Source organism: Phalaenopsis equestris, unplaced genomic scaffold (assembly GCF_001263595.1).
Source record: "Phalaenopsis equestris unplaced genomic scaffold, ASM126359v1 Scaffold000036, whole genome shotgun sequence".
Classification (NCBI taxonomy): Eukaryota; Viridiplantae; Streptophyta; class Magnoliopsida; order Asparagales; family Orchidaceae; genus Phalaenopsis; species Phalaenopsis equestris.
Window position 1 is genome coordinate 1,937,468 of NW_018164478.1, and position 20,178 is coordinate 1,957,645.

The following is a 20,178-nucleotide window of genomic DNA, read 5'->3' on the forward strand; positions in this document are numbered from 1 at the left end:
TGCCAACATACGCATGCCCCACTGGTCTCTCACTATCAACTTCTTACGTTACCTAAAAGTCTCAATTGGATTTGCTCTTAAATTTTCTCATGGTCCTCTTACACTTCAAACTTGCTCCAATGTGGATCGGCTCGCCGACTCCGACTCCCTTAACTGAAATTCAATCACAGGCTTTTGTACCTTCTTGGGTGGAACACCAATCTCGTGGATAACCAAGAAATAAACTATGGTCGCTCGCTCCTCCGTGGAAGCCAAATATCTTGCTTTGGCTGCTGCTGCCGCAGATCTTATTTGGCTTCGTCGTTTGCTTGCTGAATTGGGCATTCCACAGGAACAATCAACGTCACTTTTGTGCGACAACATATCAGCTATGGCCATTGCCAACAGCCTAGTTGTCCATCGTTGCACGAAGCATCGAAATCGATTATCACATCATAAGGGAACATATTCAGTCCGGTCATCTTCAACAACACTACATACATACCCAGGATCAACCGATGGATATCTTCACCAAATCACTACATAAGCAACGTCATCAACTCCTTCGCACACAAATCCTAACCAACTCAGGTAATGCTTTTCACCGCCTGCTGTATAGTAGGACCATCTCTTTTTCCCATCATCACATGTACACGCAGACAATATCCTAACCAACTCTTACAGGGAATTTTACCTCTGCCCTCACCTATATATGAAATAGTCTTCTCTGTAACAAGGTTTAATAGCTTTCTTACTCACATACAAAGTAATCAGAATTTCCATCCTTTGTTCTATTCCTGTATCTTCTTTATTCTTCCGTTGTTATTAATTTTAACTTTTAAAAAAGTCAAACACACATGTTCGTGCATAGCCAAGATGGTGTGTGAAAGTTGAAGCTTAGGTGTTAGATATGTAACTACATAAAAATTAAGTGAAATGTATGTAAGTCATCCGAATATTTAAACCAGATATTAATTTGCATTTATTCCATTCAATTCATATTGTTCTAGCTGCAGTGGAGGTAGAATAGCCTTTATAGCCCATTTCGTCAAAAATTTCGGCTATATGTTTCCCAAGTTGCCGACCGAGCATTCGTCAACTTCAAATCATGAAGTGATTTACCACATCTCAAGAATGTTATTAATAATTTAAATAAGATAAAATACATTCGAGTTATAAGAAAATAAAAGAATATAAAAACACACACACACATATATATATATATATATATATATATATATATATATAAATGATAAATTTCTTCTAAAACAATATTTTCGAAGATTATCAGCTTTGAGAAACACATATTTTAATCTGATTTTTATCTTATGTAACTGCATATTTTTGAGCTTTAGCACGACTTGCTCTAAAACTTGTTACGATAGGACTAGAACAAGCTATAGGTGCATATTCTAAAAAATATGAACAAAGTATCGTAATTTCAATTTTTATTTTATTACGATTAAAGTAACATTGATTCATAACATTTTAAATTTGCTTCACAAATTTTCACTAAACATCCTACATTTTTTTAGTTTTTTTGAGAAAAAATAGGGTCACGCCACCTTTATTGAAAGAAACACAAGAAATAACACCGAGTTATAACATGACGACCCGATTACAACAGACAAGATAAACAACCCTAAAATAAATACAATAGAGAACGCTAGACGTAACCAACAACAAACATAAACACTAGACGTAACAAAAACTACCCGGCAAAAATTAACCAACCACAATACAAAAATACTTAACCAACAACAAACATTGACAGAAGCAACAACATAGTCATCGACAGAAAAAAAAAACAGCAACCAATGAGCTCTAAACCTGCAAAAAAATAAAAAAAGAAAGCACCAAATCAAAGATCAAAACAAACAAAAAATTTTAGAAGAAAAAAAACAATGAAACACAAACGTCTAAAAAACCAGCAGAGTAAACCATCAAAACAGGACAGCTAATCCATGCTTGAAAACATCCTACTTTTGAGTGTGTTTAAAAAAACCCCATGCTTAGCTAGGTTTTTTCTTTTTTTGCCCATTAATTAAAAAACGTTTTTTTTTCCGTAAAAGGATGACAAAGTTACCATTTTGAAAATCATGTTAGAATGAACTGCTAGCCTTTGGAAACAAAATAATAATAATAATAATAAATGGTGATAATAAATTTGCATTTGTAATTTAGTCGCATGAACATTTTATATATCGAAATGTCTTCAAAGAGTTTATTTTTTTCCATCAAAAAGGAACTATTGTCCATGTTTAGCATGCCTATTACAAATAAATTTTTTGTTATTGTAAATTAAAAACACTTTAAAGTGAGTGGAGGTACTAAACATGAAAATTGAAGATTGGGAAAAACATAAAATATAGCCCGATTGAAATAATCCTAATAGATTTAGTTATATATTATAAAAGATATTATTAACCTTAATTAAGAAAAAATTTTGCATACTATAATAAACATGAATAACCAAAAGATATCTTCAGATGAAAGTAAGAGTCTTAAGAGACGTGAGTTATTATAAGGTAATAATGGGAGATTATTCTATTATTTCTTCTTGGGAGATAATCAGATTATCGAGAAGATGAAGTCAAAAGTTTGTTGTTAATATATATTTGGCACTAGTTAATAGTAGGCTTCGAGTGATTTTCGTGTATGTGACAATAAATAGTTTATTAAACTGTTTTTTTTACAAGGGAAGAGGTTGGTCACTAGAAAAATGAAGGTCAAACATCTATGCTTTATAAATGTGATTTGTAGATGTCAAATGGTGATTGATTAGGAACATCGATTATTAAGTGATAACCATTTATTTGTTGTGTTCTCTTTTTTGGAGGCCAAGAGACCAACAATTAAAAAAGGGGGGTTAGTTGATAACAAATTTCAAACATTTGTTAGCATCAAAGGATGGTTAATAAAAACATCATACGTTACATGATGATCGATATTTATCTACTTAATCATTCTCTTCAGAATAGTGGAGAAGCATGAATAGGAAAATGGGCATCGTGAGCTGAAAAATGTTAGATGTTATCAAGCTTTGAGTAATGATGAACTAAAATTATAAGATATTGAATGATATCAATTGATTGACTCGTCTGCTTCTCTTAGAGAGATTTGTAACCATTAAGTAAAGCATATATAATATGTCAAACTATAGCATGCATCATAGAAAGATTGACTAGGGGAATATTAGATGTTAGGTGACGGTTAATAGTTTGCATGTTGATTAATGATCTACTAAGTATATAAATTTTTGTGTGTTGACCAATGATCTGCTTGCTTATTTTTCTTGTAGAAGTGATACTAAGAAACCAGAAAGACAAACTGCATAATCACAAATTTTAATTCTTGGAATGTGTAGAGTGAACCCTAAACCTACCTCTCTTGCATTCTAATTCATATATTCAAGGGATGCAAATAAGTCCTTGTATTGGCCGAGACGATATAATTATTATAAGTAACTCTAAAATTGAAGAAATGTTGAATGATGAAACTACAACATTTTATATATATTCACATTCTGTTAAGTATTTCTAAGGATGTTATGACCTATCTTCAAAATTAACAGTAGTTGATTTGTTACTGAATTATAATGCTAAATTTAGTATTTTAAATTGTTTATAATTACTGTTTTTAGCTTATTAAAGATATTAAGGCCTGATGTAAGAAAAAAATATATAGGTGAAATGTGCCGGACTAACCAAATGCTCAAGGCACAGTGCCAAAATGTTCTTATTTAATAAAAAATACATTCAGTTATCAGAATGTGTTGTGCTTAGACGCTGGCTACAAGTAAAAAAATTCTAAGTGGTGGACTCAGATGCTGTATTATTTCATTGACTCCAAAACTTGAGAAATTATGTATGACAAAGCACTCATAATACAATAATTGATAATTTAGAGAAACAAAAATTTTAATTGTGTCTCTTCATGGAAATAAATATTACGGGCCGAGAGATTGTCTATATGCGGGGTTATTCGCACATACGGACAACCAATCATAAGAGAGCAAGCAAGCCAACAAGCACTTGAACTTGCTCTCCTATTATTGGTTCTCTGTATGTTTTGACATCTCTTTCATGTGTTGATTTGGATATGATCTTTAATATTTGTTTAATTAATAAATAATTATGTATTTTTTTAGTAATTTTTAAATCAATTACTAAAATAGTAAACGGAAGTATTGTAAATAAAATTTCTTTATATTAATCCTTTGGTTTTTTTTTTCTATATGATCTATGTGTACGAAATTTGTACATAAAAATGTGTCTACATTGATCTCAAAGAGATCGAAAGTTCCAGAAGAAAAGAGTACGATGGAGATAGATCCATTACAAGGAGATCGTGAGGCCCATTTAATCAAATGTGCCAAGCCATACAAGCCATGTTAACCTGGCCAAAACTGACCAAGCTAAAAGGCGGACAAGAAGAAGACCTGATGATCAAGCGTGAGCCATTCAACCGGAAACAAGACAACTGAGCTTCTAAGCTACCAGCTGTAGGAAAGCCAGCTTGATGCAATAGTCTATCCCGTTGTGGAGTCGACCCAATGGAAGAGCCTTCTCCGCATAGTATCTCTGATCATCCCACAGAGACACAAAAACTCCTCGCCATGGATTGAAGACAGTCAATAGGCTGGAAAAGTCAATCGAATCTTACCTACCAAGCTCAACGGGTTGAGTTAACCCCGCCAATCCAAATCAACTAAGCTTAGCTGGCTGAGCCAGAAGGTTGTCAAACGATAAGCCAACACTTGTAAAAATACCAGAAATACCCCAAATGAGGGTAAAAATAAAATAGCACTTTTATGCCATCTCCTCTGTAAGCAGAGAAAACTACTTCATGAAGATATATTGTAATTATGAACTTTGTTGATTTAGAATTCTATATTTTAGTAATTCATTATTCTGAGTTACTTTCATGAATGGATTATTATTAATAATAATTAACAATTACGTGCAGTTGGATTCGTAATTTGTGATTTGTGTGTGGCGTGTGATAAAGTGATGTGATTTTTAGGTGGAATTACGTGTTATAATGAACGTTTGTAATTATAACACAGAAAATCACTATTTCTTGAACAGACAAAATTTCAAATAGAAAAATTTAACCAATTAGTAGTAGTTTTAAACACCACAAATTTGGGAGAGCATAACATCCTCTCAAACGGTCTCTGAAGCCCATCTCTACAGTAGTGAATTTGGAAACTACGGCAAAAGCCAATAAATTCATTAAGTCCATAAATACCACGGAAGCCCATAGGTGAAGAACTATTCTAAATTTGAAACATTCCCACTTCAAACTCTAAACACCAGTCCTAATATCTAATGTTGTAGTCCGCAAAAATGAATAACCACTATTTTAATTGAGAGTTATCTCTTTCAAGAATGTAATTAACTAAATGGTTTGCCTTCTTAGACCCAAAAGTTAAAATAAATTCTGTTTTTTTTTTAAGGATAGGAGAAAAAATTCTGGTTTGTAGCCCCACTGAATAGTGAAACAATCACTTTGAGATTGGATCTATCGTACAAAAGTATTTTCATCCATCGTGCTGATACACTGTTCCTTGATGTCATATGCTTGTGCGTAGTGTGTATCTTAATTTAAACTAAACTTAATCATTAGAATATTGATCCATCAATTATGTTGGCCTCAAGGCATTAAGATTTCTAATACAAATTCCAATAGCCAATTTTGAGTTTTGCTGAGATTTAGTTGGTATTCATGCCTAACTATTAGAGCCTTGTGAAGGGGGTGGAGAAATTTTTATTCTATATATATATATATTTTGAAAATCGGTGTCAAGTTGGAGATTGCTAAATTTGTGACCTGAATTTTGTGGGTCCCTTTTTATCATCTCATAAGGATATTATGATCACACAAAATGAGGCTTCAAAAGGAAACACTAGTACACGGATCGAAGGCTTTGACCATTAGATCAAGTTTATAATAGTCCTTACATTGCAGTCTATTTGCAACAGTCTTATTGTTTCTTTCTAATTATTTCATATAAAGGGATATTGCTAAAATCTTAAATATTCCTCTTCTGTTCTATGCAAAATTCACTCTTTACTTATAATCACTTATTTAATGTAGTGAATTCTCCTCTCATGCCCGTACTTCTTGTGATCATAGATTTTCCACCAAACTTTTATTTACTTTATTATTTTTTATTCGATTAAATATTAAATTATTACATCTATTACCCTACATCCTGTGCATAACACTTAGATCTCTCCATTTACTTATCAACTCTCTCAAGTCAATCGATAATAGTATCATTCACGCGTACGAACTACGTCACCAGCACGTCTGAATTCTGAAACGGTAAAAGCGGCCTCCATATGGCATGATTATTTATTAAAATTAGCGTTACGCGAATAGAACCAACAACACTCTGCATCATTATATAGTTCAATACAGAACTGCAGACCCAAGCTGAAGTCTTCCAGATGGAATCTTACAACTCTCTCTGCAACAAGTTTCTCCTGCCTGCTTTCCTCTTTCTTCTGCTCATCTGCCCTAATCCATCAGCCAGATCCACCACTTGTGCTCCTCTGAAGATAGGTCAGTCTCTCTCTATCTCTCTCTCTCTCTCTCTCTCTCTCTTGTTTTAAATATTTTCTTGGAGAAATGAAAACATGTTGATTAATTAGTATATAATCTTAATTTCATACTTTCAGACGCTTCTTGATGAAATATTTACAATTATGATATTTCTTTATTACTCTAATTTTTGCACTCCAAATTAGTTGGAAGTTGAAGGGTTACCAATTTAAATGTCCTAAATTTAATTTCATCATTCGAAGGCATGATTAATTCTATTTACTCAATATTAGAAGGGGAGCCAGAGAATTCTAAGGGTAGATTTGTAATTCTCGATCGATTAAGTGCTCCGTCGAAGTGGATCGAATTAGATCGTTTAGCAAAAGTTTTTAATTACTGTTATTTTATTTTAACAATAAGTTTATTTAGGGTGATTTTACATATTTATAATAGAGGATTTGTAATAAAATTGATTTTTTTTAAAGTTATAATTGTTCTATTTTAAGAAAATCATATATTTTTCTTGCAGCTGCCATATTTAAATAGACCGATTGTTAGAAGTTGTTTAGCATAAAAAAAAATCTTTAAATAATTAAAAAAAGGTGTAGTCAAATAAAAATTTGAGAGCAATCTAAAAAACAAAATAATGCAAAAATTACAAGCAACGCGTGCTCGAACTTTCTCTTAGGTTTGCTCGTGTTTGGCTAGTTAAGTAGTCTGTGTTCCGATCATTCTTTAAGTAAGTGAGACGAACATAAACAAATTTAAGCTTGAATTATAAACAAGTTGAACACGAACAATCCTATGTAGGATCACATTCAGCTCGTTTGAGCTAGAAATAAGAAAATTACATATATTATATTTGTTTATATATTAACCTGTGTGACCATATGATTTTGTGCTTTTTATTATATAAGAAAGGCACATGTTTGAATCTAGCACTTTGTATTTAATTTTTTAATTAATTTAAACAAACCTATTTGAGCCGAATACGAGTTGAACAAGAACATGAAGATTTTTTTGGGCCGAACACGAATTATTTATTCATAAGTCATTTCAAGCACAAGCCAATTTCGAAACAAAAAGAAAAAAAGTATATAAATGAGCAGAACACGAACACATGTTCAGCTCATTCACGTCCTACTTTCACTTTTCTTTATCTTTTTCATAGAATTAAACTATTTTGATGAAAAATCTGTTTATATGAAGATGTCTCAAAATCATTAAACTTACTCTGAAATAACTAAATATATAAAAATCAATCAATTTTTATGTTTCAGTACCTTGAGATCAATCTAACAGCTGCACAATTTATCCTTCATAAAAAGTTGTATTCCATAATTGTTTTTTTGTAAGAATTTATTTGGTGATAGATATGTGACTTGTAATTGCAGAAGCTGGTGGGTTGATTACACGTTATGGGCATAGAAAGCTAGGGAGAGAAATGCAACCATTGCCTCCACCACAGCCCAACGTCGTCCCTGAACATCCATCCCTCAAATTACCCTAATTAATGGATTCATTATCAAATTATCCATTCTGTTCTTCTTTTCAGTACATTTTTTGGCTTATAATTTCAAATTATATGGCACTGTTGTTGACTGTAAGTTATTGTGTTCTGCGTGGCAAGGGTACAGCTTGCTTAGTGAGTTTTCTTTCTAGTGGAACGCTTTCGTGGGTTTAGTTTGTTGGTTATCAAAAGAATTATAAGTTTTTAAAGTGTTGTTGTTATTTACCGTTGTTAAATCCTGATTTATCTGTGAATTACACTACTATGAATGGAGTATAAAAAGAGAGAAAAAAGGATTGAACATTAATGAAGAGAAAATTATATCAATCATATTGATCTTTTATTCTTTAGCTAAAATTGTGTATCACTATATATGAAAATAATGTCTCTATTTATATGGGAGACTTGATTTTTAATGAAAATTGTACTATACGATGATATTAAATTTATGTTTATGCTTTATAAGGGTTGTACATGATATTCTAGGTATTTTATACAATAAACCGTCTCAGCCTAACTAACTGACCCAACACACAACATTACCAATCCCTCAATAGACTCTTATGCTACCTACAAGAAACCTCACCCCTCAGCCTAACTATCACACTAACAAAACTCCACCTCCAAGCATTTGCTAATGCTGATTGGGAACCCAATGGATTGTCGATTAACATCAATATTTTGTGTTTTTCTCGTGTCCAATCTCATCTTTTGGTCAACAAAGGAACAACCAATCATAGCTCACTCCTCCACCGAAGCTGAGTACCAAGACTTAGCAACAATCACCTCAGAGATCCGATGGCTTTGTCGGCTACTTCAAAAATTTAAAGTACACCTAACCATGGCAACACCACTGCTCTATGATAGTAACTCAACCATATTACTACCTATTTTCCACAGTCAAACAAACCACGATGAAGTATATTACCACTTCACCTTTTCAAGAATGAGAAAATCACAATCAAACAAATCATGATGGCAAATCGGGTCGCTGACATCTTCACAAACCCACTCTTCAGCCATAGTCATAACTATCTATCGCAAAAGTTGACTGTATACTCTCCTTCGCTCAGCTTGAGGGGGAATATAAGCCCATATGCAACAAACTCTAAATCATAATCAACTTATTCACGAAATGCCAATCTTTAGAATCTTCCCTCGAATTTTATCTAAATAAGTTTAGAGCTGAACCAGTATGTAACCCTTAGCAAAACTGTATAAGAATAGATGAAGTATGTGAGCATGTATGTCTGCTGATGCGTGCTAGAAAATTCGCAGCGGTAGAGTAATGAATTATTGTCTTAGCGTTGCATGAAAATTCAGCACACACTCAGATGAAAATAAATCAAGCTGTAATAACATAAGAATTTTTTACGTGGAAAACCCATAAAAGGGAAAAACCACGGGGACTGGCCCAGTTGTAAAAATCCACTATAAGATGATGATTAAAAAAATCTCTTGTCCCACAGACGCCCTTGTCCCACAGGCGGGAAAGGGTTACTAGCTTTCCACGTTATAACGTCGACTGATTACGTCTAGTAAGTGGTGGTTGTCGGAGGTCAGCGGTGATCGGCGGCGTTCAACGGTGGTCGGCAGTGGTCGACGGTCGTTGTCGACGGTTAGTGGTGGTCGCCGGCGATTGACGGCGACGAGGATGATCTTGGACTTGAGCTCCTTCTCAAAGCCTTAAGTTCTCTCTTAAGCCTTCTCCCCCTCATGTGAGGGGTGAGACTCTATTTATAGTGTTTTGAGTGCAATTAATGCAGGAATATGAACCATTTTGATCGGACGGCTCAGAGAGCTTCCTTTGATCATATAGCGTTTGATGGACATTTGAGTGCCTTAATGGTGTCGGAATTGAGCAATCTTGGGCTCGTTGGATTTGTGTTTTCGAGATGCTCGATTCAACTATAAACTCGCTAGAGTCGACATCCGTTTGACCTTTCAAATGCCTCTGGAAATCATGCAGTAGTGATTTAATCACTTGATATGGGCTTGATTTGACTCGGATTGGAATACCTTTGATATCATTAGGTCCGTCTTATCGAGTCGGTCAGTTTGACTATAATTTTGCTAAAATTGGAGCTCCGGATGACTTTTAATCGAAGTATGAATGTCTCTTATTCAAAAAATTGCACTGAGATTCGTGTTGACTGATGGAAAATTGTTGGCAGCGTATCACCTGCAATACCCAACAACGTATCACCTGCAATACTCACTTGATGCCAATTAATTCGCACTACCTTTTGTTTTAAAAAATAGGGTGTCATGCATGCACACATCCATGAAAAAAAAAAAGAGGAAGCAGAAATTGACCGATCATTATTACTCAGATTGCTCTAATTTGGGAATAGCTCCACAAAATGGGTCTTTCCTTATAATTTAAAAATATTTAATTACACCATGTGAAAAATAAAAATCATAAGTTGTGTTAGATATAGGGCTGTCAAGACGGCTCATTGTTCGCAAACAGCTCGTGTTCGGCTCGTTAAGAAGCTTTCGGCTCGTTAATTTCGTTCGATAAGTTAACGAGCCGAACATAAACTAAGATGTGTCGTTCTTGTTCGGCTCGTTTTGGCTCGACATACTACTCATCAATTATATATATATATATAGTTGTATTTTAAAAAAATCTAATTGACTACAAGGCTAATCAATTAAAATATTGATTAAGAAAATAGAATAAAAAATATTAAATTAGATCCAAATGATGTTTTAATATAAATAATAATTTTTAAATCTTGCTCAAACTCTTGTAGTCTTACGGCTACATTATTAGGGTTGTTAAAATGATTCTTCGTTCGTGAACAGCTCGTGTTCGACTCGTTAAACAAATGAGCCGATCACGAACACAATTTTTGAGCTCGAAATATAAACGAGCCGAACAAGAGCTGAGCATGGCTCGCTCGTGTCGACTCGTTTACACCCCTAGTTAGATATGATGATCAAATTTCCTATTAATTTCAAAGTTTTTAGACAAATTAGAGTTTAAATTTTATTCAAGCATAGCTCTCTCTAAAAAATTTAATTTTAGATTTTATTTATATTTACCGATCCTCAAAATCTTAGCATATTGGTTGGGAATAAGTAAAGAATCCAAAGGGCATTGTTCTTACGCTCACCTTATTCAAAAATAAATAAATAAATTACAAAAATTAAATTTTATATTAATTTCTATGTTCCCCATCTTTGTAAAAATTCCTCTATAAATTCAAAACTAAACTAATCAATTGAGCTCTATGAAGATAGGGGAAGTGATGATCGAACCTAATTTTCTCATTTGTAAGTTCTATTGGCCGCTCTATGGTCCCAGGGAGGTCAATCGTCATCATAACATGGACGAGCAGAAGGGCGTAAGTCATCTCTCGGCCTCCACATGTTGCCTTAAAGAGCCCTCTTCTGTGGGTGACAGGTGAAAAATTTTCCTCTAGAGGAAGTGGGGGTGGAGATACTCCTCAGTCGATATGTGATTCTTCGCCATCTCAAAAAATTTGGGCAATGTCTTCGATCACTGCATACCCAAGGCATACCAGAAAGGTCCTTCATTTTGCCTTTGATCAAGGGTTGTGTGAGCTACTGCAATCTCTAGATCCGACTCTTCTAACATTTCCTTCTAGAACAAGTGAAGGCTCTTGTTTTGCCCTTATTTGATCTGTGAAAGGGCTTGCAAATTCTTCTACAGCTTCTAGACACTAGAAAATGCTAAACAAACATTTACTTGAAGTTAGTGAATGACGCAATTACCCCCTTACAATAATGAGTTGAATCACTTGAGGGTTGACTCCCTCAGCACGGTGAAGAAAAGATGACACTTCAGCGCGTTGGTGATCTTTAGCAAGCCCACACTTACTCGAATAAGGATATTTTATCAGTTGGATCAATTTTTCTTTTATAGGATTCCAATGCTGAGATCTTTAACCTTTTTGGGAGTTCGACTTTAGAGATTTGTTAAAAGAATACATTTTCTGGCTGTCAAGGTTCTTTAGTAAGCCCGAATTGATGCCTTTATAACAGTGCTGACCCTACAATGTCAAAATATTGGGAGCCTCCTTCTCTATCCAAATCTAAGGGGCTCTTCGCCGTTAGGCGCCGACCCTTCTACTCCGGGATGCTACTCCCTTCCTCCAGCTAGTGCCTTTCGGATGTCATCCAGTATTTGATTCTTCAGCTCTTGAATTTGTTGGTTCATGAACTTTCTTGTGCAGTCCATATTACCAGCATCTTTGTTATGGATTTCTTTTATGTGTTGCTCCTCTTCTCTTCTATGGAATGATCCGCCCTCAATTCACCTTTCAGGTTGTTTAATCTTGATTTGTCAATGAATCACAGCCCAAGAAATAGAGCGTAAGAAATGAGAAGAGAGAGAATGAGGAGAGAAAGAGATGGAGAGGGGAGTGAATATCAATGAACAATCAAATGTATTATCTATTCTCTTTTTTTACTAAAATGATCTCTTTATTTATAGGAAATAGGGTATAGTGTAGTGATATTACATTATCATCCCTACATTAATAGGGTTTGTACATGATATCATAGGTGGTTTACATATGTTGGCCTATTGCTCGGTTACTCTCTTGTTTGTTCAGTTAGACTAGTATGAATTAGGCTTGGTGAGGCCGATTCGGTCGGCTGATCTTGATTAGCTATAAGTTGGCATGAATGACTCAATCAGCTAGATTTTGTCAATTAATTGATCTAATATGGCTAACAACCCTCGATCTTTTGATGAGAGGCTCCTGCTGGTCTAGCAAGACTAAGCTATCAGGTAGAGAGCGAATCTTAATCCTTGATGAGAAGCATCAGAGGAATTCATGGGATGGTTGGCAATTGTGAGGAACTAAATTCTTTCTTTGAGTCGGATTTACTAAAAAGATGGTGAATGCCTTCGATTGACTTTCTTGCAGTGGTAAGCCTGGGTGCATATATCTCTCGCTTTAGTCAGATAGGTTCAAATTCGAATAATTCAGTCATTCTTTTTGTTCATCTCCAAGCTCGGTTGGCCTTTGGCTATGGCTCAGGCGGCTACATCCGATCGGATTAGTAGACCTCTTTTATCGTGGTTTCTTCCTTCGGAACATTTGGATCTTATCAGGATCCACGTTGGAACATTTTTTATGTGCAACATTGCTATATATCTACAATTTTATAAATTCTAGCTAATAAATGTTTTCTAATAATATATCATATATGTGGTATTAGTTATTATTGAGCTAAATATCAAAATTTTAATAAGTTATTGAATAACAAATGAGTAAAATATTTCATTTATTTAACTTTCGAGCTTTAAAAGAAATGGCCAAGTTTATTTCTTGTATAAATTTAATTAAAAATGATTGGTTATTAGCATTGCTTCATTTACAGTCCACCATAGACACGCATTCAATCTACATTGCTCGTGTTATCTTTTCTAACGGCCGGCACACGTGTCAAACAGCACAGGACCTATTGGGTCGAGAGGGTAGAAACCTTATCCCCGTGTGCGAGACAAACCCCAGGAAACCATATAAGAACCAACCCATGATTACTCCTCCAATTTGCGAAATCTTCACCTTTCCTACCCACTAAATCTCCAAAATTGCAGACATGATTCTTGGTCATAGCAGCGAAATGGTAGCCAGGAAGAGGAGCAAGGTAGAAGATCATTGCAAAGAGAAGACATCCCCGACAATGGAGCAGTCCCTCAAGCTCTGCTCTGACTGCCAGACCTCCGATACCCCTCTTTGGAGAAGTGGGCCTCACGGCCCCAAGGTTTTCTCTTTTCACTTTCCCCTGCTTTCATGTCACCATTTCTACCGTCTCCTTCTTCTTCTTCTTCTTCTTTCTTCGTTCACTTCGTTCAGCCAACACTAACCGAGCAATGTAAAAAAGATAGGCAGTGCATCGCTTTGTTTCGCTTATTTCGATATTCTTCACTATATCATTGCGCATTGTTGGATTGACGTAAAGGAAATGAAGATATACATGGGTTGGTTATGAAAAAGCAGCCATAATTTTAATAACCCCAAATTCAATGCTAGCTATATTACCATTCTTTTATGGGTTAAATTTTCTTAGCTTTTCGTTTGAGTTCTTCTCTTATGATAAATTAAGCTGAAACATCATCTTCAAGACAATGTTCTTCTTCTCTAACGGTCGAATATCAATGGGTTAATTTTGTATAAACAACCATTAATTTAATCTTTGCTTCCTCGCAATCCTAGGAGAAATTTGTAAATTGGAGACTAATTAACGGTTGATTTGCTTATGCTTGGCTATATTTGATTTATTACAGTCTCTTTGCAATGCTTGCGGGATCCGATACAGCAAGAGGAGAAAAACGGAATTCGTGGGAGAGGAGCAGAGCAAGCCGGCGGCTTTAATTTGCAAAAGTAACCACAAGTCCGCCGTTGAAGCGGAGGAGCTGAAGAGAAGGCAAAGGGAGAAGCAGGAGAAGGTGCTGAAGATTATTATTCGCCGCAGCAGTGATTTAAAGGTGCAGCGGCAGATACGGACGCCGGCGAGGTTTGGTGGGAGTGCGGACGGCGACGAAGTTGCAGAGGCGGCGCGCCTCCTGCTCTCGCTGTCCTCTGGTTTGTCAGTCCAATACTAGGTTTACAAGTGTCCACCCACGATCGCACGTTCTGAGCGGTTACTGTTTTGTCTTTAGTGGAAGAAAAAAAGGACTAGTGTAGAAAATAAAAAAGATTAGCAGGTTATGTTAAATGTTTGGTGATGGGTGTAATTATTTGTTTGGTTGTGGGTGTAATTATTTAAAATGTTTGGTGATGGGTGTAATTATTTATAAATATTAGAAATCAGAGTCAGTTTATAGAAAGATAATTTCTCTGTTGAGTCATGTGATCATCACCATCACTATCACTACCATTATTGAATCCGAGGTAAACGTATGATACTTGAGGTGAAAGGGTTTTGATAACTTATGTTAAATTTATATAATAATATTTCTTTATAAATTTCTTTTAATTATTTTTTAAAATAAAGGTCATTTTTAAGAAAATATTCAATAAAATGAATAAATGTTTTTCTAATCACATTAAAATATGATTAAAAATGAATTATTTTTCCCCCAACTTAAATTTAACTAGTTGGAATTATAATTGTAATTTCTAGTTTTAGACAAACTTATTCAACTTTCACTCAATACTAGTGTATACATAAATACGAGTAATCAATTTTTTTAGTTTGTTTAGAATCGAGTTCACCTGCCAAAGTGGTTGAATCGAACCCACTTATCGAAGTGGCTGCATCGAATTCACTTGCTGAAGTGAATATATTGAGCCCGCCAGTCGAAGTGGCTGAATCGAGCCCACATGCCGAAGTGGCCGAATCAAGCCCACCTGCACCAGGGATGGGTGTCATGCCAACAATACGTGAGACCCACATCGCGTTCTTTTTATAAAGCACCAGAGATGGCTGACGTACAATGTATTGCGTCGATTATCTTATTGTATTTCTCTTTTGTGTAAAAAAGTAAAGGAAAAATGAGAAGAAGAGGGTTCTAGATCTCGCTTCTCTTTCTTCCTTTTGAAATATTGTAACTCAGGAAACCTCTGAGAAGCCACACTACTTTGGCTTACTGGAGATCACATTTTAATACATTTCCTGATGTTTCCACTCAAAACTCTATCCATCTCTTTCTCACACTTTCTCTATGATAAAATGTCTTTACCGAGTTATACACACTCACGAGCAATAAGATACTCTACGTCTCAAAAGGATTCGCTATCCTTAAAGATGCAGTAAGTGTGGAGTTCATCTGCAAAGAAAGGTGTGTGGATCATGACCTTCCAGAATTACGAGGTGATATTTTCCTCATGAAGACACAAGTCAACTTAAACTTGTAGTTGATATTTGTGACACCACTACAAATCTTCTAACCGACAAGATCATATTATCAGTTTCCCTTTATTAGGGTTCAGGGTTTAGGGTTTAGGGTGATGGATTATACCAAAAAATTGATGACTCCATAAATTAATAAGTTGATAAACTAATGAGAAAGGAAATGCATGACATGAGAAGCTTCCAGAAGACAGTCCTGGTCCATAACACATATTTGACCGTCTAAATCAGTCACTCATAGAAAAGATACACTGAGGATAAAAGGCACACCATGATACGAGTTACCAGGACAAGAGGTACCAAGGCAAGTGTAGTCAAGGCGACACATGCCCAGAACTTACCAAGAGCTGGAGTAAGAAAATCTCTTAATCCAATCTCAAATTTGACCTCAATCGCAAAGGACATGGTGCAGACTCAAATGGAAAAGAAAGAAGAAGGCAAAGGTTTTCTCCTAAGTACTCAGAAGAAGAAGCAAGAAGAAGGAGAATAGATAGAGAACGTATTCTCAAGAGATATTTTGAAAGTTGAGGCATCGAGGAAGTTTAATATTCCATCTCTGAAATCTTATATAGGAAAATTTGATCCCATCAACCACCCGGCTTCCTTCGAATCAGTTGTTTGTTTGCTCAGAATAAACGACATGTTAAAATGTCTTTTATTCTTCATGACAATGAAAGAATCAACTCTGTATTGGTTCAATCACCTGACGATACTATATATTACCTCCTTTGTCTTTAATAAAATGCTACACACAAAAGCTTTCAAAGAACTTGCAAGTACTCTTGAAAATCACCACAAAAAACAACATTTTTTAATAAGTTGTCAGTTGATTTAAACAATCTATGAATAATATGTTTATTGGGCATCATGACCCATGACATCTCTCATCAACATATCTATCTCCACTATTTAATAAGTCAGTATGTGGATATCCATCCAACCATTGATCATCATTGCTAGCTTGAGAATCCATTTCGCTCATTATGTATATGGTGCTCTCTAAAATTGGCAGTATTGTTACCACATTAAACATTCATACCACCCAAAAGTACTCACTCCATGTTGCCCTAACCATCAAGTCAATAAGATTCAAATTCCCTCAATGCCTATAAGTAGTTCCTTCCTCTATAATAAAGAGACATAGACAATGAACATATATAAGAAAATTGAACATAAGTTCATAATAATGATTGGCTGGTTCAAACGATATAAAGATAGAAAGTGAAAAGATAGAATGAAAAAGAAAACTAAACCTTTTTCCCCATTCATTCCCTTTGATCTGATCATACCATGAAATCAACCTACTTGGTCTGATAGATAGCATTATTGGAACATTGTATTTAGATCTTGTGAACTTTTATTCTCTATGCATTATGAAGGAATTAATGTTAAATAGAGTTGTAGAAGAATATGCTGCCATGAGAATCGCAGAACAACAAAACGAGAAAAGGAAAACAGCAAAGAAAATGCAAACAAGAATACTAAGAACTTATGTGATTTTGTCCATAAGACCTACATCCATGGGAGGGAATCAAGAAACAATTCACTGAGACAATATTGAAGATTACACTGCACAATTTCAAGGATGAACCAATCTCCTCTAGCTCTCTATCGAGCTTGATCTCGATACAAGCTTTATTGGTTCCTCATCTTGCTCTCAAAATTTCTCTCCCCCCTTAACCCTCTCAACTCATATGCATCATTACATATATATAGACAATGACTAATACAAGATGACCAGTTAAACACTTGTCGTAGCCAAATAATCGTTGTACCTATTAGCTAGAAAACCTCCTTATAAACTGTGACATCGTCTTAATTCACATAATTGAGAATCATCATAACAAGAGTATATTTTTTTCTTGATTATCTTATTTCATTTTTTTATCCTTCAGCATAACTTCTTCACATGAGGTGTCAATATAACGGTATCATAATGCAAGCACAAATTGAAGGTGATTTGGGCAAAGCCCAACTCTATAACTAAATTAGTTGCCTCTTAAAGCAGGTCATATATGAGAAGATCTAGTGGTATTACATTTTTTTCAAGAAATCTAAGCAATCATCTTAGATTTGCTCCCTTCATAAGTTAGCCTCAAAGGTTGGCATCTCCATAGCTTATCTTATGTTAGCCAAAGTCACATTGTCACTTGTTATCATCATTTATAGGTGTTTTTTATCTCACCTAACATTCAACCACCACAATAACCACCTCCACTGCTACTTGTTTCGAACATGACACCATCATTCCATATGTCCCTAAATAACTACACTATTCTCATGGCCGCATGCGTTCACCACATAGCCATTCAATTTTTTGTCCAACCTTGTCCCCATCTCACTCGAGGGCAAACTCCTTGAGTTGTTCTTCCGTCTTCTTATGGAGCCAAAAAGTCCACATAGCCTCCCCCTCTTCTCTAGTGGGTGTGGGAGAAAATATTCAATCACAAGACCACCATCTCATCTGCACTTATCTAGCGGTTTTAAAGCATATATCACAAATTGGCGCATCATCTTTCAATAATTACATGATAGTCCAATTATGATTTAGATAGAAATTTTTCATTACCAACCATTTGTTTTCTCAAATTTCATTTCATCTATATTAAATTTAAATTTTTAATAGTTAATATTTTAAGAAAGTTATTATAATATTACTCAAGAAACATCATACAACCTTTATTATATAACCTATCATGATCAAAAGAAGCTATGGCAGTCACGCTAGTGCCATCAAAGCGACAGAAAAAATAATGGCAGCTTTGAAATAAGGTGGCGTTATTCAATAATGCTGAAAGCTCCACCTATTAAACATTTCCACCCACTTTGATTGATTAATTATATTTGTCACCGTTTGGGATTAATTCACAAATTGAAATATTGACGCGCATTATTTTATTTGAGTTGAAGCCCATCTCGAAACTTCATAGAAGAGAAGAAATTCTAAGTTAGAATGTATTCTAATTAAAATTTAATTACAATAATTTAAAATTTTATGAAAATTAAAATAAGTATAAAATATAAATAAATAATTAAATCTTATATCATATTAAATTAAAAAAATTGTGATTATTACCATCTTAATATTGTGTTTGTAAAATATAAAAATTTTCATGTGAGATTCGGGCATAAGAATTGGGTGCTATGTATGTAAATAAATATAAACATGCCAAAAAATATTAAATAAATAAAAATAAGAGGCATTTAGATCGAGATTAAAAAAAATTCGCTCTCTAACATACAAGTAGAACATATGATACCAGAACCAATACAGTAAGAAACACGCCGGAAAACTTCGCCGGAGAAGTTGCCGGAGATGCCGGTGGGGGGTAACGATAGTACCAGGGGAACCAGGGAAGAATAGGATTAGGAGGCGGCGGCGCGGGATAGTTTTCATATGGAGTCGTCGTCGGTGGTGGGTAGTACGGTATGTTCCCAACCGGCGGTGGGTACAACATGTAGTCCGGTGAGGACGGCGGCGGAGGAGGATAGTTTGTGAAAGACAGAGGAGGTGGAAGGCAGGGGTACGGGCACGCCGGCGGTTGATCGTCGGCGGATACCGGCGGCGAAGAGATTAAAGGGAGTAAGATGAGGAGAAGGAAAGGGGAAGTCATTGAAGGAAAGAAAAAGGATGGAGTGAGGGGGAAGGTGGGATGGTTCAGGGAAATAGCGGTTTAAAAGAGGGGGGATATTAGCAGTTGAGGATTAGTTTGAGTTAGTGATTATTAAGGGGGCAAAGGAAATATTAATTTTAGTTATTATGACATAATTTCATGTAAAGAGGTTACAAGTATAGATTAAAAATAAAATACATATTTCAATTATTTAACTGATGAGGAAATTAGTAAGATATAATTTCTTTTTTCTTTTAGTTTGGATGTAAGATATTATAAATTTAGAAGTCTTAATTTAATTATTATGATTTTAATTGGTTAAATTTGAATTTACGAATCAATTTGAGAATGGTCTGAATGTTGAAATAAGTATTTATGTGACATAATAGTTGAGGATGTAGCTCGTGACTCGTTATGGGTTTGAATAGTTTGTACTTTCTTTTGGGCTCATTCTTCTCACAAAAAAAAAAAAAAACTCGAATTTGAATCTGATTATGGGATTTAATTATTTTTGGAAAAGTTGAAACGGTTTTTTTTTTAATCATTCTAATTAAATTATGAGACGTCGAGTATTCATTTTCTAGCCCTCTGCATCGCGAAAAAATATTTCTGCACGTGAAGTTATGTGCAAAGTCGAATAAAATTACGCAGTGTATTTTTTGCTACATCACATAAGAAAATATT

General features: G+C 34.9%; 2 protein-coding genes across 2 annotated transcripts; one reads left to right on the forward strand and one right to left on the reverse strand.

The window, feature by feature from the left end:
- Positions 1–13,517: 13,517 nt before the first annotated feature.
- Positions 13,518–14,833, forward strand: LOC110018960 (GATA transcription factor 15-like). The gene is made up of 2 exons (XM_020716447.1): positions 13,518–13,789; positions 14,313–14,833. The coding sequence occupies exons 1-2, from the start codon at positions 13,625–13,627 to the stop codon at positions 14,628–14,630; spliced, it is 483 nt and encodes a 160-aa protein (XP_020572106.1). The 5' UTR covers positions 13,518–13,624; the 3' UTR covers positions 14,631–14,833.
- A 4,252-nt stretch (positions 14,834–19,085) lies between these two features.
- LOC110018948 (leucine-rich repeat extensin-like protein 3) lies at positions 19,086–19,581 on the reverse strand. Its single transcript, XM_020716429.1, has one exon. The coding sequence runs from the start codon at positions 19,492–19,494 to the stop codon at positions 19,114–19,116; it is 381 nt and encodes a 126-aa protein (XP_020572088.1). The 5' UTR covers positions 19,495–19,581; the 3' UTR covers positions 19,086–19,113.
- Between the last annotated feature and the right edge of the window lie 597 nt (positions 19,582–20,178).